The sequence below is a fragment of the Xiphias gladius genome, chromosome 6 (genome assembly GCF_016859285.1).
Source record: "Xiphias gladius isolate SHS-SW01 ecotype Sanya breed wild chromosome 6, ASM1685928v1, whole genome shotgun sequence".
Classification (NCBI taxonomy): Eukaryota; Metazoa; Chordata; class Actinopteri; order Istiophoriformes; family Xiphiidae; genus Xiphias; species Xiphias gladius.
Window position 1 is genome coordinate 1,828,214 of NC_053405.1, and position 24,993 is coordinate 1,853,206.

The following is a 24,993-nucleotide window of genomic DNA, read 5'->3' on the forward strand; positions in this document are numbered from 1 at the left end:
TGGTGTAGTGACGACGTTGAGACAGATTTTTTCCCCCTTTGGGGACGAAACATGCAGATTCATCTCTTGTCCTGCTGTGACCCAAACTAACGACGACTCATTTTTATTCTTGTCATGTGGGAAGCCGGCTGACACAGACTGATGGCCCATTTTGATCCGCAATTTAAGAAAGAGTGACACGGCAGAACGAAAAAGCAGATCCTCAACTGGTTCGGCATGGAGGCCGGGCGTTGTCTCTACAGCAGTTTCTTCTGGACGGACAGCTCGGGTTTAGAAAATGAAACAGAAAAAAATCCTGCCCGATTTGTTTTACAGTGAGTGATTGTTTCCCTCGTCGGGCTGGTGGAAACAAAGAGAAGAAACCAAACAAACAAAAAGAGCATTAAAGACCTCTGCGTTACAGGACACACCCTTTGTGTTTCTAACACATTAAGGAAACCTTGAGGCCGCTTGTAAAATAAAACAACATCTTTCTCTCTGGGCCATAAAATAAAACAAGATTGGCTGCCTCTGCAAAAAAACTCACAGGCAGCACTTTCCTCCCTGTTTTCCTCTGAGAAGAACGATTGTAAATGTGTAATTAAATTAATAAAATCGTCCCTGATAGTAAATCACTGCCCCCGAGGACGCCTGATTGCACAGCTGTGTGTGCGTGTGTGTGCACGACTGCGTTTCTGCGTGCAAATCAAGGTGTACGCAGGGGTAGGTGCGTGCAGGACTGTGTGGTTACGGGTTGGCATATTAAAAACAAAATGGCAACACGGGCTTTAAATGTTCCCCGATCCTGGGGGCAAGGCGCTCACACGGCATTACCTCTGGCGGTTAGTTAGCAGGCTGAGGTGGGGGCAGCGTGGCATTAGGCTTCGGTACACGGTGCCAGTTTCAGCCGTAATAAAGGCATTAAAAGGCTCCTCATTAAACTATTTTGGGCAAAGGGGATGGTGCGCTGAGGGTAGGGAGGGGGCACAAACATTAAGGCAGAGGCACTGGCTGCCAGTGATTCTGTGCCAGGGCACCTCTGTGTCACCGGTGGCTGCGGGGATGTAATTACAAGCAGATGCTTATTAATGGGGCTCCGGGGGACCTGTGTGATGAGAGAACAGGGGCTGAAGAAGCAAAAGACAAAAAGGTGTATCAGTACGCAAATAAGGCCACGTTCACACTGCCAAAACACATCTCTTTCTGTTGGTTATTGGCCTTGAAGCTGGAACCTTAACCATGAGCTTTTTCCAAAGAGGCTGTCATCGCCAGAGCGACGGTCGTGCGCTCAAAGGGACTAAACGGCTAAATAGCAGAGTAAGAATTAGTGTGACATCCTCATGTCACAGTGTGGACACCAGAGACCAAGGTCCATGTCCCGTCTCCTACCAACAGTCGGTGTTAGTGTCTTCAAAACCTCGTCAGTCTTTTCCCAGACCTAACGGGCATGGGAAAGGACTGACAAGGTTTAAAGAAGATGAAACACCAGAAAGTCCGGCGGGACTACACATCCACGATGTTTGTAATACTATGAAATTATAATTTTCTCCTCAGGCTCAGCGACTGGCGGGTGAACGGAGTTAAGCCGTTCGCGTTACAGAATCATCTGGAGGGCTTGTACGGTGCCTCGCTGGGTGACGTCACGTTGAGTTGCAGCAAAGGTGGAGCAAGATTCAACGGTCGTGCAGGTCAACCCGATCTTTTTAGCCAGAGTCACTGCGCCGGCATGCGATCGCGTGCGGTGAAGACCTCGCTAGTTTAGAGTTGTTATTCACCGTTGGAAGCGGTGTTTCATTTTAACACGGTAAAAATGCCTGATGCCTGACGAATCAGAGTATAGCATTGGTGACCTGGTATTACTTGGTATTGCATGAAAATGCTCACATGGGTTATTTTGCAATGCATTTGGAAAAAAAAAAGCAAAACAAAATTTTGCTCCTTTTGTTGGAGTACTCCTTCAAAAACGCTCAAAAGTAAATGCGGCTTTGTCGCAGTGCGAAGGGAGAGAAGTGACCTTTTTGAAACTGCTGACTGTGACTCTCAACCACAGACATATTAGACATTATTGACAACACTCGCATCGTGTGATCGGCTTCACTGAAAACCTAAATAAAAGATCACAGAGAGGGTTGGAGGAGACAGAACAAAGATTCATCCGGCTGAGAGGCCAAGAGGAGGAAAGGACCATGTTTGTACCAGATGCTGGGGGAATTAGAGGAGATTTAGCTGCTTTTTGGTCGTCTGGGATTGAAAGAAAACAACCTGAAAAAGTCATGTGAGGGGAAAAAACGGTTACGCATAAAAGACGTCTTCAGTTGGATCCGCATCAGTGCGGACAACCCCTCATGAGTAAAAGCATGTGATGGAGTCAGAGCAGGTCATGTTTGCAGCTCTTCCACTGTGGCACCAGAACCAGCTGGACATTTAGGAATTTTTGAGTCCCCTGGATCTGACAAATGTTGGATCAGGAGCATTTGATTGACGTAAATGATAAGTAAGGGCCCGTGCAGCCCTGGCGGGCGCTGTGGCAGGAAGCAGAGTGTGGTGTAACGTTCGAGGTGTCTGATAACCGCGATGCTAGGAAAGAAAGTGGGCACAGACGGGCAGCCGCTCATGTTTAGGTTAAATGTGAGACATGTAGGGGCGCCGTGGCCGTGATGTGGTGTCCCCAGGAGACAGACACAGGCGGAGGGAGGGAGGGAGGGAGAAGCTCTCGGAGAAGGGATCAGCACCAAAAGACGCGCTGATGAAAGCGCTTGGCCGCAGATCTGAGCGCCTCATTTTGTGAATAGACGTAGACGGGCGTTAAGGAAAACTGCTGTGGTGGCGACAGCGCATACATTTATGAGACCGTCGCTGAAATCGGATAAACAAACGCAATCGGATAAATCACTCCGCCGTCTATTGTTCCTGACTGCTGCTCCATGTCAGGATGGCAGAGACTGTTTAAAGCTGTTCACACGTAGGGATCAGCTTCAGTGTTGGCTTCGGTTTTTGGTTTTTTTTCCTCAAGCGACAACTGAACAACGTCAGCATCACTTTACATCGCACACAGTACGTATCTAAGTAGCGAAGAGCTGCTCTCCGGCCTCCTAGTGTTTTCACAACGATTTCTCCTCAACCAATCAGCCGCCGTTATTTCTGTAGCACCCTGTGTACAGGTGAGTGCAACTCACACAGCTTTACTGGTGACTGACAGGGCTGGTAATAAAGACTGTACAAATGTGACCAGTAGGTCCATTTGAGACTAAAGGACACGAGAAATAAAAATGACAAAAATGTCTTAATAAAAACAATGAAACAGATAGAAGATGATAATGAAAAACAACAACAGCTAAGAGGTAGTTAAACATTCTCTTGCCTAATAATCTCACTGGCTCAGGAGCAGTTTGTTGGTTTTTTTTTTACGCTGATAAAAGTCATCGTCGCGTCTGTGACCTGTAACAACCTACACAGCTGCGTTAAACTCATTCGTGCTTGGTCTGTAAGAAGGTTTATTCTCAAGTTCCGCTGATTCAGATTAGGTCCTGATTTTCTCTCCGTCGTATCTGAAACGCCAGGCGAGAACCGGTGGGTGGACGACGACGTGCCAGCAGGAACCAAACAGCCACTCCCACTCTGTGGAGTTCTTGTTTTTTGTTATGTTGCATCAATGCGAGGACGTACCTCGATTTTTTGGGTTCCATTTTGTAATTTTGGTTAGAAGCCCTTTCTCCTCCTGGTTCCTTTTGTCCATATTGCCCACCCGTAGCTGTAGCCTTAAGATACACTACAGAATTCGATAATCCTAACGTTACTTCCAGTGTACTGGAATTTATCAGTGATGAAATATTTGGTTCACCAAATAATATCTGTTAACAGTGCCGACAGTTCGTAAAAACCCAGAGTGCACCCACTTATTCAACTGCCAAAGAAAAAAAAGCTTGCTTTGGAAATTTAACACAGGGACATTTGAAAAACAAACTTGGACCCCACTTACATTCTGTTGCTGCGTTTGTCCTCAGAACTTTGGCGCGAACCATTTCTTCTTGGACAGCCTGCCGTCTGTGCACTGTACAGTATATTTCAACCAGGAAGCGACAAAGTCCACTTGAATGAACTGATATCGGTATTCTATCACGACATGACGCAGTGAAGTCCACGTGTTTCTACTGAAGAGGAGTTTGTGTTTGCGGTGTTTACTGAATATGAACACCTGCCTGTAGGTAATAATCCCACATGCTGTGCGTCAAAGCGCAGTTTGAGCATTTCCAACTGCAAGTGTGTGTTAATATTTCCAATTTATGTACGAAATACTGCGTACGATGCGAATCTACAATGATGTCAACACGTGAGAAAACCAAGCGCCCTGTTCTGTTTGTTTTTATCTGTGCCTTCTTTTTGCGCGTAACCAGTCTGAATCTGTGCGAATGTTTCTGATCTCTGTAACTGGTTCCCATGGCACCAGACCACCGTGCTCCCAGTCCGCCAGTATCAGCTGGCCTGTTGTGGTTTGATGATGCCGCTCAGGAATCTGTCACCCAGAGCAAAATGGATCGTGATGTTTAGAATCGGGCCCACAAAATATGGAGTCGGTTTCTGAGGGGAAAAGCTTGGCGACTGGGCCCTGGATCTGATTAACTGTGTGTTTGTGGGAGAATAGCTCGATCAGCTCAGTGTGTGCGTGTGCGTTTGCGTGTGCGTCCTAATGTGTGTGAAAACCGTGCCCCTTCAGTTTACCATCGCCTCAGATACCCTTTTCTGGTTTCGTTCAGCAAGTAGCCGAGCTGGAAGATGAGCTACGAGAGGCAAGTGTTACTGCGAAAGGTACTAAAGGAAAATGACTTACAGTGAAAAAGAAGAGGGTTCAATGTCTTCGTAGCTTCGGTAGATTTCTGAGACGCAAGAAGAAGGAAGGAAGGAAGGAATGACAAAAATTTAGGTCGGATGAAAGGAAAGAGGGGAAGGCTTTTGTCCCATTTCCAAATATTCACATCTCATTAAGGACATTTGTGGAATGTGAGGACAAAGTGAGGGCATTTAAGAAAAGTGATCATTCTGGAAAGTAAAGACCTGTTCCCACTGTTTGGGAGAGTAAGGACATTTTTGAAAAGTGAAGACATAGCCAGGATAATTTTGGAAATCAAGAACATTTCATGAAAATAGGGACCATTTTTGGAAAAATTAGGACATATTGGGAAGTGAGTATATTTGAGTAAATTGAGGACATTTATGGAAAGTGAAGACATTTCCAAAAGGAAAGATATTTTTGGGACTGCGAGGACATTTTTGAAAAATTATTTTGCAAAAGTACTGGAAAGCAAGGATACAATTTGAAAAGTGAGGACAACGAGAGGGCATTTTTGGAAAAGCAGGGACATACGGACAAGTGGGGATATTTAGAGAAAGTCAGGACAATTATAGGAAATATGATGTATGGGAGGACATTTTGGAACGTGACAACATTCGTGGTGAAAAGAGGACATTTTCTGGGAAAGGGAGGACTCTTTTTGATATTGAGGACATTTCGGGAAAGTAAGGATATTTTTAAAAAATAGGGACATTTTTAGAAGAATGGGCATTTTGGAAAGTGAAAACATTGTGGTATGCGGGGACATTTTGGGGAAAATGAGGATGTTTTGGGACAGGAAGGATATTTTTTCCATCCCTCACTTCTCCAAAGACTTTGAGTTCAAATTAGGTTTAGCTAAAGGTTGGTGCTTGAAGAAAGAATTATGTCTGTGATGGTGGTTGTGGTTTTGGTCACGGTGGCGGTGGGGTTTTAGAGTTCATCACCATCAAAACTCTCATTCTTTGGATTCGGTTCACAATGTCTCTTAATCATTAATTCAAAGTTATTCCATCCTGCTGATTCTCTGTAGAAGAAATCAAAACAAGTTGAACGCTTTCAAATCACAACAGATGTTTCGGAGACAAAACAGCATCAGAGATCTTCTACCAACTGGCTGCTACTTTTAATAAAAGCCTGTTTACAGGAATCCTTTCTATTTATCTGTTCGGGGTTCTCTTTAAAGTGTATGACCTCTTGGTTCAACCCAGACTTGTCACATTGGGTTTTTGTTTTTTTTTAACCTCCAATCCAGTGATCCTGATACAACTTTATTTTGAAATTAATCAAATCAGTTTTACGTAATTGTTTATGAAGATCATAAAAACGAGGGAAGGTGATAAATGAGTGTAATCATGACAGTTTTTTTTTTCTTCTTTGGAACAATGAGTCATTATTGCTTTGCATATCCACAATCACGACACATACTTGGATTTAATCCGATTAAGTCACTGCAGCGCAGCCTCAGCTGAGACTCGGCATTTCTCTGGCCATAAATCTCCATACTCTGCTCTCAGCAGGGGCCCCTTACCTCCAGCAACGCCAGGGAAAAAAAACTGCCCAAATTCAAGACTCCTGTTCATTTTGTTCCCCCTCGTAATGAAATCAGGTAATAAGGGCGTGGCGAGCGAGCCAGCGAGAGCTTGTATACAGCAGAAGACTACCAGAAACTCCGGGGGAGATGGTGCACTGCTGTTCATGGCGTACCTTCGCCAGAGACTGCTAATAGGCATTCTCTCCCTCTCCCTGTCCTTGATTGGGACCAGATGTGTGTGTGTGTTACACTCTGGGAAATGGCTAAGATGAGAGACAGCAAGGCCGCCAGAGCCACAATAAATTTGTGGAATGGCTAATGAATAAAACAACAGCGGATTAAATGTGCCATGGCTAAAAATAATTTGATTAAGAATCTGATTCAGCGGCCAAATCGTTCGAGGCCATGTTGGAGACAGCTGTATCTTTATTTGAGCTCTGATGTACAAGACCACATTTTCCCTACTAATGAGCTTCTACAAGACTTCGATCGAAGTCTTTTTATGGGGATTTCTGGGCAAAGCTCGAGGCCCGATGAATCAGTTGTCGTCACATGTGAGGGCCTGTTTAAAAAGTCCCAAACTCTCTGACTTTGTTTAATCAGGTTCAGCCAGGGTCAATCCAAAGTCAAAACACACCCCAGCTCGGCCAACAACCTGCCTGTGTCTGCAGGCGTCTCCAGCTCCCTGTCATTTCCATTAGTCCGATATCTTCAGGGAAGCCACAAGCTTTTGGGGGCTCCACGCAGGACTCGATAACTGCAGACCGCACCCCCAAATGTGTAAATAGGTACCATAAGAATTAAATACAATTTATGAAAATAGTGGTTCGACATTTTGCGGTACGCGTAATGGTAATAATAATAATTGCTTTCCCTCTGAGCGAGATGAGAAGATTTGTCTCATGTCTGTGTGTTAAGTACAAAGCCAAGTCAAGACATGTTTAGCGTAGCTTAGCATAAAGACTGGAAGCAGGTGGAAAGCATGGCTCTGTCCAAAGTTCAAAAATACACCTACCAACCCCTCTGAGGCCTAATCCACACACACACGGGTATTTAAACGGGGGTTTTTCCGGCGGCCTAACAACAATGGCTTTAAGTTATTCACGTTACTAGTTGTTTGTTTAATCTGTAGTAAAACTGGTGGATTTGGGGGGAAACGTGTGCTGTGACTATTTCAGCCACCAATCATACATCTGCGTAGCGTCTCTGGTGACACAGATACGGTGGAGCGCAGCACGAGATAGCAAACCTGGCAACCCCACCGTGACGACAAGATTTCAAAGGAGCTGCGCACAGTCACCGGACTGGTGGTTGTTCAACAAAAAAAAAGACAGGAACTTGAAGAAGGGGGAAAACTGTTGGCCCGTTACTCTGAGCTCTGTCCAACCAAGAATCAGCTGGGTTTGGTCCACAGGTAGGTAGGGGCACAGAGTTGGCGATTTTACAGCGTGGTCAGGACTGCAGAAATGCTGCGTGCAATCAATGCACACAGCAGCTAATGGCTGGATAAGTGCTCCCTAAACCACGAGTTTTCAATGTGGAATTCTACACCTGTTATATCAACAAGTCCCCCTGTGTCCCAGAGTAGGCGGACAGGATGTGAGCAGCGTTCTCCAGTGTCAGAGTCGGAAACTTTCCTGACCCAAACATCCATCCCGACCTCCTCCTTCTATCGGCTCCATAACGAAGTCATGCTATCCGCCTTTGCTTCTCAGAAGCAACAGCTACAATTTGCACAAAAACAAACCAACGCCTGACATGGAAAACGAAAACATAGTTATTACAGCTTGGTTTAGGCTAAGCTAGGAGCAATCTCAGAACCCGCAGAGATTAAGCTGATGTCCATCTTCCCATTTGGCTCAGTGCGATCCAAACAAGCACATTTCCCAAGATGTACGAGATTTCCTTTCAGAGGAGCCCAAAGAGAGATCATGTTTGCAGTTTGTTTGGATGGTTTGTGATGGAGGAGACGACTGTATGCTCTTATTTCCACTTCTACTACTTACCTCATGTCCCTTTGCTCTAGTCCTCCCCTCTGAATGTCTGTCTCATCTAACGGTCTGTGTGACTGGGGATGCAGCTGGGGCTCGCTTCACGGGACGAGCCTGAAGCGTCTGGACGTGTGACTGAGGGCCCGTTGGAAGCCCGAACACTTTCCCAAGAGCTCAACGGCACGTACAAAAGGGCCCGCACACCGAACGGGCTGCCAGGGGAAACAGAGCTGGGAGTCAGGTGAGACAGGGAGGCATTGTTTGGTCCTGTCTCTCCTTGCTTACAGGTGGGACTCCTCAGAGTCTGGAGCACAGACCTCCGTTCACATGGACCAGGGACACTCTCCAAGAACATTAAGAGGGCTTGGCGAGAGGGTGGAAAGGCACAGACTGAGAGCCAAGTCTGGTGGAAGTGGTCACGATGGCGAGGAGCTCAGCTGGAGTCTTTGTTGTGAGGTTCGATAGCCTTGAGCTTTAGCAGAATGATTTAATGACATCTCTAGTTTTGTGTAAGTTTTAAACTCTTCTGCACCAAAGACGTTTCAGACTCTCAGGAAATTATTGTAATTTGTATTCAAGATCCCACAATCTCCAACGGCACAGATATGTCAGCCAGACTTTCAGGTGAATGTGTAAAAAATGAATTTAAATTCACATTTTTGCTTTTGCAAGGTGTGTAAAATGTCTACATTATGGAAAGTGAGTTATTACAACGTGCACATTTTCAGTCAAAAGGTAGCAGATGACAGCTGGCCTCGTTAGAGGTCTTAAGTCATGGCCGTCCTGTGCACTTCATGACGTTCACATTGTCACGTACATGTGCTGGAGATTTATCTTGTAGGTCCCACGTCCGAATAAGTGCCCGAGTCACGTTTGTGTAAAAGTCACAATGGCAATTTTCTGTAAAACTTCAGAAACGGCAAAAGTCCGACCTGACTGTCGCCGGATTAACGTTAAGGCCGCAACAACAGAGGTTCGAACATGCAATGAGGGAAATCAAATGCATGGATCATTTACCTTAATAAGAGCATTGTAATATATACAATATAATACATATAATACATGCATCTCATATGAGGTCATACTATATTTTTTTTTCCCCCCACTTTGCAGTGTGGGTAAAAAAAACAAAAACAAAAGAAAACACCTTTGTACAGTGATCAGACCAGAACTTCCTTCTCATATTTTCAATCTATGAATGTCCAGGAAAACTCTACATACAGTATGTGAGCCAACAGGAATTCATTCTTTGCCTGCAGACTGCCTGACAGAATAAAATAGGCAACAGAATAAAGGTAAACATTGGAAAATAAAATCCTAAATAATGAAATTCCGCTCCTGCTCCTGCGTGCACCAGCAGCAGTGGAAGTTCACTATGCAAGTTAGGAGCTTCTTATTGTAAAGTCCTGTCTCGTCTGAATAAAGCAACCACAAACCTCCACTTACCAGAGACCTATGTTTGAATAAAGGGCCATTATAAACTTCAACAGACAAATGAAGCCAGCATTGTTACGTATTATGTGTCCGAAAAGGTCTTTTTATTGTCAAACACTGGTGGAAAGGGGTTTTTCTAACATTAGAGATACCTCCGGGAAAATCTGGGTTGAAAAGCTTCAAAACGTCATCATGAATCCTGACGAAAGACTACAAGGAGAACACAGAACCCCTGAGAGGCAGAAGGTAAAACAAAACAGCACTTTCTTTTCTAGGGAAAACAGGGACGCAGACGTTGAGGGTGAGGAGAGTGAGAGATAAAGGGGAACAGTGTGCGTGATGTCAGGACGCCGTTTAGCGCTGCAAACTGGCTGCAGATGGCGGGACGAGAGGTCAGGGATGGAAATTAAAGAACAAATTCAGAACAGCAGCTGAGGGGGAGAGGAGGCGCCGTGGCCGGAACGAGGGAAGAAGGCCGAGGGGTCAGCGTGGACTCCGCATACGGATTTTTTAAACAGCAATTAGAAGTTCCTCCAGATTCCAGCTCAGAGCCGTGGCGATGGCCTGACCCCTAATCATCCTCAATTTCTTTCAGGCTCCGGTTCTCTGATAAACGTCCCTCCGATTGGCTGTTTATTTTTCGCAGCGCTTCCTGTTTGACTGAGCACCACGGGCTGTGTGTCTTTATGGACTGCGGGGAGGGCAAAGGGGATGTGCACGCTTACTGCACGTGTTAAATCATCCACCACCACGAGCAGTCGGTCTGCAGAAGTACGTGGACACCCCCGCCGCCATAATGGTAATCAGCAATGGTCATTAACAATACCACAGATTTATTTTAGGTTCACCAAGTTCTGTCATTTCCGAGAAAAATCCTTTTAGTCTGGCACATGGCTTTAAATCCATCACTACTCATGAGCCTCGGCCAGTGTCGCTATGGAGAAGAAGCCAGTCAGAGGTGGGAATCAGGGCCGCTGGTTCCGAAAGTATTCTGGATCCCATTTCTGTCTTTTTCTCTCAGCGATCTCCTCAATGTTACTTCACGCAGAAACACAGCAACACGGGAACACGGGACTCCTCTGGATGCTTTAACAACCGTACCGCTTCATGTTGTGGCCACCGGTTCGAATTATTTCAACTTTGTGTGAGAGAAATCGTGTTTTATGCGTCACTCTGGCCGATGGGTCTAAACGCTACAATGCCCCCGAGCCTCAGGCGCCATTGCTTTGGAGAAGAAGCCAGTCAGAGGCGCGAAAAATTCAAAGCGCTTCCTTGTCCGGTTTTTAAACAAAACGTGGCTCCGTAGCTGCTGAATTCTGTCAAAACTGACAGGAAAAAAACAAACTAGAGTTTAGCGTGAACTGATTTAAGCTGCAGATTGTGTGTTTCAGTTTTCTCAACACACTAATCTTTAGCTCTTTCAAGCCTTGATGATTGGATGCTTGTTGCCGAAATGCACCTTGGGGGTTGTAGTTAACTTGTCCCCTGCAAAATGTTATGCACGCAAACTTGTACCTTCAGCTTTTTACCATGGAACCGGATATTTTCTGACGCCGTTTTTAATCAATTGCACCGATGATGGAACCAGGGGAGGCCCGTGCTGATCCAAGCTGTAGACGTGCTCCAGCTGTGAATAGCACTGTCTGTGGGAAAAATGAATGCGACTTTTACTTCTGGAGCCAGGGCGACTGAAATAACTCCTGCCCCTTCGCCACTGTATGGAGAGACGTCAGTCTGAGGTGGGAATCGGAGCTGTAGCGACAATTTTTCGTTACAGTCGACTCTCCGCTAAACCACACCGCCCAGTCTGACCCCTTTTTCTCCTCGTCTCTGTACACTTATGAAGCGGATTCCTGAAGCCTCGAGTTAAAACTTTCTTAATTCACGCAGACGCACCTTTGCGTCAGTTTGTGCCGCCCCAGACGAAAACTGCCTCTGATCACATCTTTCCTTTGACTTTCTATTGGCGATTGTGCCGCCCCTTAAATTTGCCCCGTGTTCTGTCTTAAACACACGGTGAAGCAGCAAGTCGCGGGGCGAAAAGTCAGCATCCGTGTGCGAGACGTCTGCGCGGATGCTTTCTAGAACTGGGTCTGAGGATGAGGACTAACCAGTGGGTTTGGCAAAAGTAACACACTCTCAGTTTATGGTTTAGCTGGGTTTGCTGGACTGTAAACTTCCCCGAATCCGACAGGAGAGAGCTGCCAACGGTCGACTAAACTGTGATATTGTGGAATACAGGAGCGACTCCCACACAGCTGACATACGTATGAGCCGAAGAACGCTGTATAATTCATTTTCCCTTGCACTTTACTTGTTTTTTTGCTTTTGGAAAGGCAATTGCAGTCTACGCCACGGCCCTCCAAACAGCGCGAGTAGGAGTAAGAGTATTTGTCTCGGTACAGTTTAGTCTACACCACTACAACATGTGGAGAAATCCAAAACTTGACCGACCTGCTGTGACTAGTTACAGTCGTTAAATTGATACTTGCTGTTCGGGGCTGGTTTTTGCAGTTCAGTTGAGCACAGAACTCTGACTAACTGCGATAGTTCGTGAATTTCTCCAAAGTTGATCCAGAATCTTAAAAGGGAACCGATTTAAACTGCTGAATCTTTCCGTCATCTTGAACTTCCACTCACTGTTAGAGCCGACACGCAAAACAACATGAAGCCGAGTGACTGAATGCTTCATACTGAAATGCACCTTTGGAGTTGTAGTTGACGTCCCAACTTCAGTTTCTGTGTCCGCGCTCTCATGTGTTTGACTTTTTAAAAATCAGAAAACCACATATTTTCTAACACGGTTAATCAACTCGCATCAATCGGGTGAGTTTCATGTCATTCACCTCACATTGTCTAAAAAAAGGGAAAAAACAAACAAAAAACAAAAAAACAACAGGACTTTTACTTCTGGAACCAGGGAAGCCAGAAATAACGTGTTGACACGAGTGGACATTTAGACTGAACAGAGGGACACTTTGAGCAGTTAAGTTGTGTAACAGGTAGCCAAGTGGATGTTGGAGGGTTTTACACAGTTAATCTGGAAATACGTTTTGTGTAATTAGTCACGTGTAAACTTCAGATCGACGTCCACTTGCTGCGTAAAACAGTGGAAGAACTTTCTCAAGTCTTGAGAAACGCGCCTCGGCTCACGCGGACGACGGATCCGACACGCTGAACTTCTGAACTGAGCGCCGTCGTCATGTTAACCTCCTACTCTCCTATCAGTACCACTCGTTCCTATAGGGGATTTATACGCCTCCCCCACCTCTAACCCTGATGTGCCTCCGCAGGTCATCCCAGTAATGAGCCATGTGGTCCCCTCTGGCTCTCTCTAATCAGGGATCCAAGGCCGTCCCATCCTCAGCCCGACGCCGTGGCAGCAAAACACACACTGAACCCTAAGTGGTTCTCTCGCTGCCATCTGGCCTCCATGCCTGGCCCTGTCTCCACTCTGCCGGCGATTTATGCCCTCCTGAGGTGTTTCGCCTTTTAACTCGCACATAATTGGCCCCCAGATGCAAAAAAGATGTGGAGGCCAGTTTTTATTAGTTGCCAAGCAGAGGTCATTGTTTTTGCATCCCTCCAACTCCCAAGCACTGCCAAGGTTAAAAAGACACGCTCCATGTCTGTATAACTTGACCAATTACTGAAAATAATAAGGGGTCCGTGCAAAGTTGTACATAAATGAAGGTAATGATGGAATACAGGCAGTATGCGACGGTGCTGAATGACAATAAAGCAATGGAAACCAAATCGTACAGACTGCCTTATCTTCCAAAGCCCTGAAATACCTTCAGTCCTGTCTCCTGTCCACAGACCCCACCTCCACCTCCACGACTGACTCGCCAGACTGGGTACGCCTGCACGTCAATTTGCGTGAGTTAATGGGCGATATTCACAGTAAAAGCACACGACATGACGGGAATAAGGAACTCTGCGGCTTTCTGCGTAGCTGGAAAGGTCCGCTTAAAGGTCTGGCATCGTTTCAAAGTCGGAACCCCAGCAGGTGGTAAATGGTGGAACCTGTTCTAAAGGTTGACAATGATGCTGTGGGAAAAAAAACAAATAAAAAAACAAAACGCAGTTCTCTGAGTCAGTTCAATGAGACCACCGCATCTGTACAGCAATGGTCGCACACAGAGAATTACAACAAAAACATGCAAGAAAAGTATTTCAGCCAATCAAATACACGCAATCACACATTTTTGCCAAACTGGAGAGTGTAATTCTACCGTTTACTTCAGAGTCATGAAGATGGAAGATGAAATGATCGGCACTGTGATAACTTTCCAGAGTTGAAAGGTTTTTGTCTTATAGAAGTTTTGAATTTCAACTTCCCTCCTGTACCTGACGCAGCACCAACACCAGCGCAGGCTGTTTGGCTGGTCTGAACGCACATTAAACGTGTGTCCGATAGCCTTTAAAGCAGGGGTCTCAAACTCAGGGACATTACCTGGGGGGCCACTGGCCAGGTTGTTCTTCATTTTTAAAAAGGAAATTTCAACAGTGTACACGCCGGAGAAAACTGTACTTCCCTATCCTCTCCCTCATACCTAGGAATCTGCTCTGCATATTTAGCAGCATAACGCTGCTTGTGATCGTATTCCTGAAAAACAGCAGTTTCCTCCCCGCAAATGAGACAAGAAGCAATCGCAGTAACCCCACAAAATATAAGACTGCGCAGGACTGAAACAAGTGGCCAATTGATCGATTAGCCGATCGACAGAAAACTCAGCGGCAACTTTTTGGATAATCAGATAATTGTTTCAGTCATCTTTCAATCAAAAATGCCAAACGTTCTCTCGTTCAAGTGTCTCAAATGTGAGGATTGGACTCTGGGAAATTCTGACGGGTATTTCTCCCCATTTTCATTTTCTTCTTAAAACGATTCTCCGATAATGAAAACACCTGTTGGTTCTTCTCTTGAGACTCTCTGTGCTCTAAGTCAGCCCTTCTTTTGAGTTCGGAAAGCGACATTTTGGTGTCAGGTTTGCAACAGCCAGAGTGCTGTTGGTCAGAACCCAGCAGTTTGCAGGTGGACAAATGAAATGACATACCTTTCAGCCGTGCTCAGTTGTGCTGAGGACGCTGAAATCGTATTCTGTGGCTGATCTAAACTTGCCTGATTAATTAATGTTGATAGAGTTGATTATAGTTTATTTTCTTCTTTGTAGCACCAAAACAGGCCCGTTCACAAACGAGGAACAAATTAAAACAAGCCTCGCCCCGACAACAGGGTGTGTCTATACCTCCACTTTTTAGTACAGCCACTTAAATTTCATGCTGCTTTCACATGAAGTAGTCCTTTAATTAACCTCTGACCCCTCTGACCCACAGGGTGCCCTTTAAAGGTCTGGATGAGGCAGCGGATGAGAAATTAGTGGAAAGTGGGTGGAAAATGAAATGAACACAATGAGCGATCTGAATAATTTTTAGCATCAACCAGCGTTCTATCGGAATTTACAAGAAGCCTCTATTATAGTCAGGGTGCAGGCCGTGAACAAATTTCATTTTGAACAATGGACGATTTATCTTAAAACTGTTATAGGATTATATCTGATTAAATACCATAAAACCATAATAAAAAACCAAAAATCCTCAAGTGGCTCAGAAATACTAAAACTTAGCTCATGCAAGTATCCTATAAACTTGGGACCTATAAAGTCATGTTTATTTGCAAATGTGCATATAAAACTCAATTCATGACAAATATATGTCGCGTTAGGATAATGAAAAAAAAAAGTTAGTATTTGTATTAGAAATCTCATGTAAGTATTTGTTTTTCTATTCAGGCGATATCTGCAACTTCAACTTCACCGGTCTTTTTGGGGTCCTTGACGTGGCACTAACAAACAAAGATGGCGGTGGCGTTTCGAGCTTCACAGAGTTTGTTTGTATAGTTTTAGCTTCAAAATGACGATTATCCTCAGTCAATAGTCAGAATATTTCCTATATGCAGTATTTCTGCCGCCTAGCTCGGGGTATTTCGGGCGTGAGGTCGTAAAATGAGCGGATGGGCCGGCTTTTCTGATGAGGAACTCCGGAGGATGCAGCAGAAAGGTAACGTTTCTTATTGCTAATGTTAGCAGGGCAAGTTAGCATCCGACTCCGCTCCGGCTTCCCCGGTAGTCGGCAGTATATAATAGACCTTTGCATTTTATTTTTCGGTAAAAAAAACTTTGGTAGTAATCATGACCGCGTGTATTTTCAGACTTGGCGGGGCCCGCAGCGGCAGCCCGCGGTCGGAAGCCGGGTCCAGCCAACCGTAGTCGGCAGCAGTTACAGCGGGAGAGGGCCCTTCAGCTCACCGCTCAGAAAAATGCAGGAGCCGTGTGCCCTGGCCTTGTACCGGAGCAGCAACTCACCAAGCCGCCGTCCCAGAAAGAGCCTCAGCCCGCAGCTCCGAAGGGACCTCCGGCCATCAAAGTGGAAGTGCAGTCGAAGCTGAATGAAAACCACCAGCCGGCTGCAGAGGAGCAGACCCCGGCTGTCAAAGAGCTGGAGAAACAAGAGGTGGAACTGTTAGTATTGTTCTAGTTATCATACACACCGTAGAGGTTCAGTTTGTTGTCAAATAACATGTAGGCTGCTTGGCACATAATACTTGTCAATGACTATTGTTGTTTCCTCGATTTAGGGCTAATAACAGCTGTTGTTCTCTCTTTCATCCTGTCACTACAACTGTTTTCATGTACAGGCTTGTCTGCTATGCAACCCTGTACACTACTCTGTCATCTGGTCAGTAAACGTCATCACTGTAAACCTCAGGGAATGGATAAATATGTTACCTAGTAATGGGTTGTGTTTATTAAAAAAGGTGTTTTTAAGATCCTACAGATGTCTACAATCTGCCCGGGGGCAAGACCAGCGTTTAAACCCAACATTTTAATAGACTGTGCAGCTCCACTCTGTCCTTCTTACTCGCTGGATGCATTCTGCCGTAGCCATAGCAGGTGGGGGCAGTAGCAAGTGTAGTCTGTACAAATATTGGATTTAACCATTAGTTTTGCCCTGGACAAAAATGTTATAATTTTTGACAGAAGGTGGACATATGTGAGATCATAAAAATACGTTTTGAAAATGCAAACCACTGCTGGATAAAAGTAAGGGGTGGGAATCAGTTATGAATCCCCCCCCCCAGTGATGCACTATGAGACTGAATCTTGGGGTAGCGTACAGAGTGCCTGAGGTCACAGATGTGGCTATGACAGGCTGTGACGATACGACAAAGACAGTTGAAGAGAGACACTGATTAGATGTTGCTTTTCTTTTCAAAAGCCTTTTTAAAAATCGATTTTAAACCAAGAGGCTCTGCACAATGTAGATGTTCACACAGTGGCGGATCAGAAACAAACCGCGAATTTCCACTCCCAACCCGGCCAAACTGGTCGATAGCAAGCCAAAGTCTAACTTAATGAATGAAAACGTGGTTACAGATGTGACCGTGCACGCAAGAGGAAATATGATGAGATGAAACTTAGACGGCAAATCACGCAAGTGACAGGGAGACCCACACTAAAGCAGGGAGGGATTTAAATAAAGTTAATTTACGTGACTTTATATTATTTGCTGAGCTCAGAGTTTTGTGATACCCTGAAATTTGGAAATGCACAGATATAATTGGCATTCCACAGATGCTTGAACCTTTTGTGTCCAGTGTATGTTGAGAGAAGCATGTGTTGCACCACAGAATAAACATTTCCACTAAATTCATGGTACATGTAACACTTTTCTGTGATAAAGTGAATGCTATGATTTATGATATAATGTTGTGAGCTTTTTAATCAAACCCCCTTTAATAGATGTTTGTTTTTGTCTCTTTTGGCATAAATTCAGAGGATATTGTCAGGCCCACGGCTTCTTCCGAGGTATCAGTGTAGTTTTCAATTTAAAAAGGCATTTGTGTGTGTTAAATCCTCTTTGTGTCTGATCACAGACGGGAAAAGACACGTCTGGAGCATTTGCAGCAAGAGCAAAAAGTAATCGAAGAGAGGAATAAGCGCAAGAAAGCTCTGCTGGCAAAAACTATTGCTGAGAAGTGAGTACAGATGGTGTGGTGCTGTGGTGAGCAACATGATATGACAGATGGGAATGATGGCCAGAAGTATGGAAAAAAGGGCAAGATTGAGCGAAGGAATTGAATTTACCTCAAAAGTTTGTATTTCTCCACAGGTCCAAACAGACTCAGGCAGAGGCTGTGAAGCTGAAGAGAATCCAGAAGGAGCTCCAGGCCCTCGATGACATGGTCTCCAATGATATAGGCATCCTGAGAGGAAGGATAGAACAAGCCAGCTGGGACTACACCGCTGCCAGGTAGAGACACACAAGATGAGGAAATAAAGAAATAGAAAAAAAACAGTGTATTTTATGAAGAAATGCCCGTGATTGCTGACAGATGAACGTTATTACGTGAGAAGCTGGTACCTGTGTAGACAGTGCGTGGAGGAGAGGAAAGCCCTGTACACGCTGATTCAGTAAGGTCCAGCCGGCCAAATCCCAAACACCTGTCTCCTCTGGCTGTAAGTTCCTGTACCTCTGACAGACCTTTTTCACAGCAGACATGTGAGCTTGTCCCAGCTGTTACTAATAACAGTAGCGATGGCTCAGCATTATTTAAGTGTCCCGGTAAGCTGTGACACTGAGCCTGCATGCACAATACACCTTTCATACAGCAGTGTTTTGGCATGTAATAGCAGGAAAAGCACAGGTGTAACCGATAACATTAAAATCGACTGCCTTCCCTTCAGCTGGTCCCAAAGTCCTGCTATTGTGCATCATGGCTTACTGGGGCACTTGATGGAACTGAGCCACTGCTAATGAAATTTGTTTCACCCCTGCCTTTTCCTGCCATGACAAGTCAAGATGTGAAAAAGTGGAAAAGGTCTGTTTTGTTGTAAGGTGAGAATTTTAAAGTCTTTATTTCACAAAGGGTGAGAGACAGGCCTCTACTGAACTCTTGTAGTGTTACGCTAATGATAAATATAAAGGCACTAAGTTTGTTTGAAGCAACCGGACATGTGACCACAGGAAGAGTTTATTATATGTTGTGAACTCACTAACAGGGTCTGTAATGATTAAGCAGGGCCCCTAGTTTTGCTATGAGCCTTCAGGTTTCACTGTGGGCAGGTTCCTTCTCTCAGTCAATGAATAAGGAAATAAAAACAATACTGTTTTCTTCCTGACTACTCCCCAAGGAGCCATTGTTTTGTAAAGAAAAACAAAACAAAACAAACATACCAAAAAAAAAAAAGACAGTTCACCAGGTAATGTACAGCACATTTACTGTCAATGCCCTCCTTTTAAACCCTAGAAACACTGCCCCCTGCAGCTGCTTTCCAGTATTCATGTAACCTTTTTTCCCCTGATACTGGTAACGCACAGAACCTCTTTCAGCGAACACCGTCCCACTCAGATGTTCTGGAGAGTCTGCAACTCTACCCCAACATGCAGAGGTGAATGCGGCATTAAAATAGCTACAATCTGGAATCATTTGCTAGATATAAAAAGTAAAATGCGTGTTTAACTTCCTGTATCTTGAGCTATGGTGTCGGTGCATTTCCCACCGTTCCTTTGAAAACAGCCACAGGTACAAAGACTGCAAACTGTCTTATAATGAGCCATGTCCTCTACCCACAGACATCCAGTAAATCTGTAGTTGACCTTGTGCACGTAGCTGTGATTCCGCCGCGCTGCCAGTTGTGAAGTGAGATTAGCTCCATGTCATGAACACTCTTCATTATATATGTTTGTATAACAGGAAGTGGGCCTGACCTTCACACACTCATTACACTGGACTCTGTTATGATTATGTTGATTTAATCAATTGTTGAGATTGTGCTGAGTTACAACATAAGACCCTGATGGGGAAATTCAACTTTTGGAAATGTTTGACATTATCAGGTTTGTTACTACAGTGTTTCCAAACAGCATGTGGTGTTCTGTTCTTCACAATTAAAACAGTGTTTTTGTATTCAGACATCGTGGGAGGGCTCGTATTTATCCTCAGTAGGGCTGGGTTTGAAAATATTCACTACAAGAGCCAATACAATATCTTTTGATACACATACCTAATTTTTGAGAAATAGATCTTTTTCTACAAAAAACCCCAAGAAACACATGTTTTACATATAACAAAAGAAGCCAAAGTTCTCAAATGTTGAATTTCATTTGATCAGAGATTGGTAAATAAGATTCTGTTCAGGCATTCACTGCCAACCTTTGGCGCTTGATGTTCAGTCAGTACCAGTGTTCAAAACCCAACTATGCCGTCAGCTTTCCATTACTGCCATTTATTTATTTATTCATTTTGAATTAATTGTTCAGAAAACACTAATAAATTCCCATTGCAAGTTCTCAGAGGGAACTTTGCTTCAAGTTGCCTGTCTGACCATCAAAACTAAACTAAAACTAAAAGATATTCAGCGTGAAAAAGATGTAAAATAAAGAAAATCCTCAAATCTTAGAAGCTGGGACCAGAAAATATGTGGCATTTTTTTCAAGATGAACGATTTAAACAATGTATTGATTTATCAAAATTGTTAAGTTAATTTTATGATACACTAATCACTTGTTCGACTACCTACCTACTCCTTCAGTGGATTTGTCCAGTATTCTGACCTGTGCTTAGGCCTTAACACCAGTCAGCCATGTAGTAGATTATCGTTTATCGATTATCCCTCACTTGTCCAAGCAGAATTCTGACTTCATTTGTTCTCATAACTGGTTACATTTTGACAAAAAGCAGGTGGGGACCAGTGAGTATGTTTGATAATGTGAACTCAGCATATTTGGTCATAGTTCTTATTATGAATGCTCAAGGAATGCAGACGGGAGTAGTAGGATTTGTTACAGCAAATTTTCTAAATGAAATGAAACACTCTTCTGTCACAAAAGTAGTTCTTTGTTGAGGACAGTAAAACTGAGACACATGTACAGTATAATGCAAAGCATATATGGCAGACTGTTTACATTTTCTCTCATTTCCTGGCATTTTGTCACAGAAAGCGCTACGAGAAGGCCGAGGCCGAGTATGTGATGGCCAAGCTGGACCTGCACAAGAAGACGGAGGTGAAGGAGCAGCTGACGGAGCACCTCTGTGCCATCATCCAGCAGAACGAGCTGCGTAAAGCCCTCAAGCTGGAGGAGCTGATGCAGCAGCTGCAGCTTCAGACCAGCGAGGAGGAGCTGGAGAAGCAGGAGGAGGAGGAGGAGGAGAAGAGGAGACGCTGTGCAGAGATGCAGAGAGACGGGAAAGAGGGAAATGGTTCAGTGCAGAATCAGGAGGGAGCAGTGCAATCAACCAAGGACTGTGAACCCACAGAGGAAGGGAGTGTGCAGGAGGAGAGGGGAGGTGACGTCCAGCGAGAACACAAACCGATGATTGAACCACCAAAGACTGAACAAGACAGTGAAACACTAGAAAATGGTGTCCAGAGTGACACTGTGGCCTCCTGATGCTCATAGAGGAGAGACAATCGTCACCTGCTCCTTAAAATGTCTGGACACTATCATGTACTCTCCACTGTAGGGATCAATAGAAAACACTAACAATACTTTCCAATAATACTGTCGGCTAGATGAACTGTCTTTGATTTGCAGGTAAGCTGTATGTGTAGGGCTGGGTATCAGATCTTGAGTTATTTTGGTACTGACCGAAGTGAGGGCATCCAACCCTGTCTTCTAAAAACTGGACTTTAACAGCAGAGACCGGGGCTCACGTCCCGCATATCAACTGCCATTGGGTTTAGGTGACAGGAGATCGTGGTTTTGTTGAATATCGAAAGAGTCAACACGTCCCCACTTGTTTCGCCGGTGCATTTTTCAGTATTAAACCGAGCTGAGCAGTTTGGCCTAACCTTAACCAAGTGTCGGAGTTGCCCCAACAGAACCATAAAACATTAATCGTGCTCTGGTTGCCACGTATAGTAGCAAAACAAATGAAATATGTTTTCAGTGAGCGTTTTCCATTGAGTTTCGTTTGAACTTTTTGCCACTTTGCTCATCTGCTCATTTAAAAAATAAAAAATAAAAACTATGTAAAATAAGAAAAACAAACAAACCAAAAAATCGCCCGACAGTAACGTCACCGTCAGATGATTCTGCGAAACCCTGAATTACATTCAGTGGTAACAATTCTCACATGCAGTGCCAACGTTTTTAAAAAATCTTGCGCATGGTAACGACGGCGAGGGTAAGATAATGGAAAGACTGTGGTTATGGCAAAGTGTACGGTACGGTTAGGGTTAGGCCACTAAGACACTTTAAGATGGGGCGAAAGGTTGTGGTTCTGGTTAATAGAAAGGGGAAAGTTCATTCTTTACTTTCCCCGTTCACTGCATTGAGGACCCACTACATCCTACATTGGCACAGAGTGTAAATCTTGAGGTACAAATTGGTCTAATATGGCTGTAGTTCCTATGGATTCTGGGCTGTAAAAAAAACCCAAACCACATGGCATTACGTGTCTCTTACCAAATTTTTTTGCTTTTGCAACTTAATGTTGCATATATACATAATTCTTAGTAGACGGGGTTGGTCCATAGAACCAACGTGGCATTCGATGGGGCACCAAGTGTCGGGCTATATTCAGAATCTTCTCGGATCACACATTTCCTGATTTAAACCAAAACGATGCCAGTTGTAGCTCATGTGAGGCCGCCCTTATTTAGACAACGGTCAACATTCGAGAACTTTAATTTCTCTTGTTGAAAAGAGAGGTTTTGTAGAAGGTTCAGATATCCAAAAAAAAAAAAAAAGCATTGTTATGGTATCTGGACTGAAACTCAAGTACCATTTTGGGAGTTGTATTGCCCTCAGTGTGTCTGTACCGGCAGGACCAGTCAGAATCATGTTCAGCTGCAGAACAAATCAGTAGAATATCTCGCAGCCATTATCCTCAATCGCTCGCTTTTTATACGTGCGCTTCCAAAGAGAGCTCTTCTTCCAAACATGTGGTTTTACATCACATGTGAATTATCTCCGAGCAAAGGTTGAACTCAAAAGATGACTGTTTTTGATTGTTGTCTCTCTGTGGCACGAATGAACGATGGGTCCTGTTTACTTCCTGGAAGAATGTCTGTTCCACGCAGACGGAGCTGAGCATTAATCCACTTCTACTCTGAACTTAAACCCTCCTGTCTTATGTGTTGTAGATGAACACGTTAGCTGGCGCTGGGCTTGTGTTTCACAAAGCTAACGCTCGTCGCGTCGCCGCGGCCGAGGAGCAGCGGGCCTCCCGAATGGTAAGATGATATCTGTTAATGCACCTACGGACGCTTTCGGCCGCGTGCGTTTCTGCAGCCTTGCTCTTTACCGTCTCTCGCTGCACGTGGGACAATGTGACGGAAATTCTGTAGGACAATAATCTAACTTTAAACTCTATATTTGTGGGTCTGACCAAAGTCTGATTTATTAGTTTGAATGTTCTGGAGTAAATGACTGATATTTAGAAAATATTATTTAAATGGGGTAAATGTTAAAAAAAAAAAAGGGGATATTTAGGTATACACTACACTATGGTATTTTACTAAAATAAACTTTAAAAGAGCCTGGTTTCCTCTTGTGTATTTTGTCCCCTCTTTATGATTTTAGCATTTAGATAATAATAAGTTATCTGCAGGACCAGAGCTTGTGGTCCTGGGAAGACTTTACGTGGGGGAGCACTTTGGGACGCCCATCGCTTTTTCAAGTCGTTTTTTAAAGCGCAGTAAGTGTTTCTGTAAACTGCTTTGAGATTTTACAGCGCTCCGGTCACATCTGGCCATCTGAAGGGGAGGCCGTAAAAAAGAGCTTTTTTAATTAGTCGGGAGGTAGAAGCTCGGAGAGGGAGAGTGACCAGCGTCCCATCTGTCCCCGCAGACACTCCAAGGTCAGCGTTTGAAGTCCTCGGGAACAGATCCCAGCTCACAATTTGACCAAATTATCCAGATTATACAGACATTCACAGAAAACAAAAGTCATTACGTCATTTTCATCCAGTTCCACTCGTTTCCCTCGCTGGAATGTAACTAATTACGTTTACTCAATTACAATTTTGAGTTTCTTGCACTTTCCTTAAATATTTTTATTTTCTGCCACTTTATATTTGTACTCCGCTATATTTATTTGGCAACCGTAGTTACTTTGCAAGTTAAGATTCTTCCAAAATATGATGCATTTTGTGCACCGATGATTAACTAAGGTTCCGTAACCGAGTCCTAAAAATCCAGTTTTCTTTTTAAAAACTCTGCCGTTGTGGGAAAAATATTCCAACTGCCTTATTTTGTCTCACTTCAGGCAGACAATGAAATGCTTTTTTAAAACAAGTAGATTTAGATTGAAAAGTTCTTTTTTTTTTTTTAACTTGCTTTAAGAAAATCATCTTTAGGTTTTGTGCCTCTGCTTTAGTCTTTATAAACCCCCAGTAAGAGTGAAGATAAAGTGATTCAAACTAGCTCCACCTCCACTTGCTACAACGTGAACATGCCGCCTACATGTTATTACCTCAATAACAAACAACTCTGTCTTGTAGTCATATAATAATGTATGGGGCCATTTAGCATAACAAGCAGTTTTAAGCCTGGAGCTTTAGGGGTGATTCTGAACGCAGGTCTTTTACTGAAGTATATTTTACATTCTTGTATTGATACGTTTGACTTTAAATAAAGTCTCTGGGTTACTGCGGAGCGCTGCTTCACCACTGACAATCTTCTTAAATTGATATTAATGTAGAAATGCTCCTTTTTTTTTTTTTTTCATTTAATTTTTTTTGTTTTTTTTTTGCAGCTTGAACTCTTGCAAATTGAATTTAAGGATGTTTGTTCTTCTCTTACATGTTCACACGATCCACCTCCCTGCTTCAGTTTAAGATGGGACGAATAATCGTCGGGGTCTTTTGACAGCACTCCCCGTGGGGGGGTCGCGGAGGGGTGGGGGTCCTTCTGAAGAGAAATGTGCGCCGGCTTATGACAGAGAGAAATGAGAAGATACAGGCTGCGGAGATTAAGGCGTCCAACCGGGCCCCAAACTGCAGAAATCGCTTCTACACTGAAAGTACATTTCCTTCGGGGAGTAGTGTGTGTGTGTGTGTGTGTGTGTGTGTGTGTGTGTGTGTGTGTGTGTGTGTGTGTGTGTGTGTGTGTGTGTGTGTGTGCGTGTGTGTTGGGCGCTGGGCCGGACTTCAGAGAACGGCGGGTTTATAAAGTAAAGTGTGATTTATGTGGCGCTGGCGTCCCTCGACAGGTCGA

General features: G+C 44.2%; 1 protein-coding gene and 1 long non-coding RNA gene across 3 annotated transcripts; one reads left to right on the plus strand and one right to left on the minus strand.

Annotated features, from left to right (window-relative positions):
• On the minus strand, positions 1-18,027 carry LOC120791022. The gene is made up of 3 exons (XR_005707595.1): positions 17,917-18,027; positions 16,135-16,267; positions 1-339 (listed from the first exon to the last, which is right to left on the minus strand). It is a non-coding gene; the product is annotated as an uncharacterized LOC120791022 (long non-coding RNA).
• Positions 15,096-24,106, plus strand: gorab (golgin, rab6-interacting). Of its 2 annotated transcripts, XR_005707594.1 has the most exons (7): positions 15,096-15,156; positions 15,562-15,829; positions 15,981-16,290; positions 17,706-17,807; positions 17,942-18,082; positions 20,770-21,367; positions 22,921-24,106. XR_005707594.1 is itself a non-coding variant. In XM_040129112.1 (6 exons), exons 2-6 carry the CDS (start codon positions 15,775-15,777, stop codon positions 21,221-21,223), a joined length of 1,062 nt encoding a protein of 353 aa, XP_039985046.1. In that variant the 5' UTR covers positions 15,096-15,156; positions 15,562-15,774; the 3' UTR covers positions 21,224-24,106. The 2 variants fall into 2 exon arrangements, 1 of the variants encoding a protein (XP_039985046.1); XM_040129112.1 differs by having other exon boundaries at positions 20,770-24,106.
• The last annotated feature ends 887 nt before the right edge of the window (positions 24,107-24,993 follow it).

Coding starts and splice junctions, on each gene's coding strand:
- gorab (XM_040129112.1), top strand. CDS start 15,775: ATGAGCGGATGGGCCGGCTTTTCTGATGAGGAACTCCGGAGGATGCAG. Junction 16,291..17,705: donor GAGAAACAAGAGGTGGAACT/GTTAGTATTGTT, acceptor GTCTGATCACAG/ACGGGAAAAGACACGTCTGG. Junction 18,083..20,769: donor TGGGACTACACCGCTGCCAG/GTAGAGACACAC, acceptor ATTTTGTCACAG/AAAGCGCTACGAGAAGGCCG.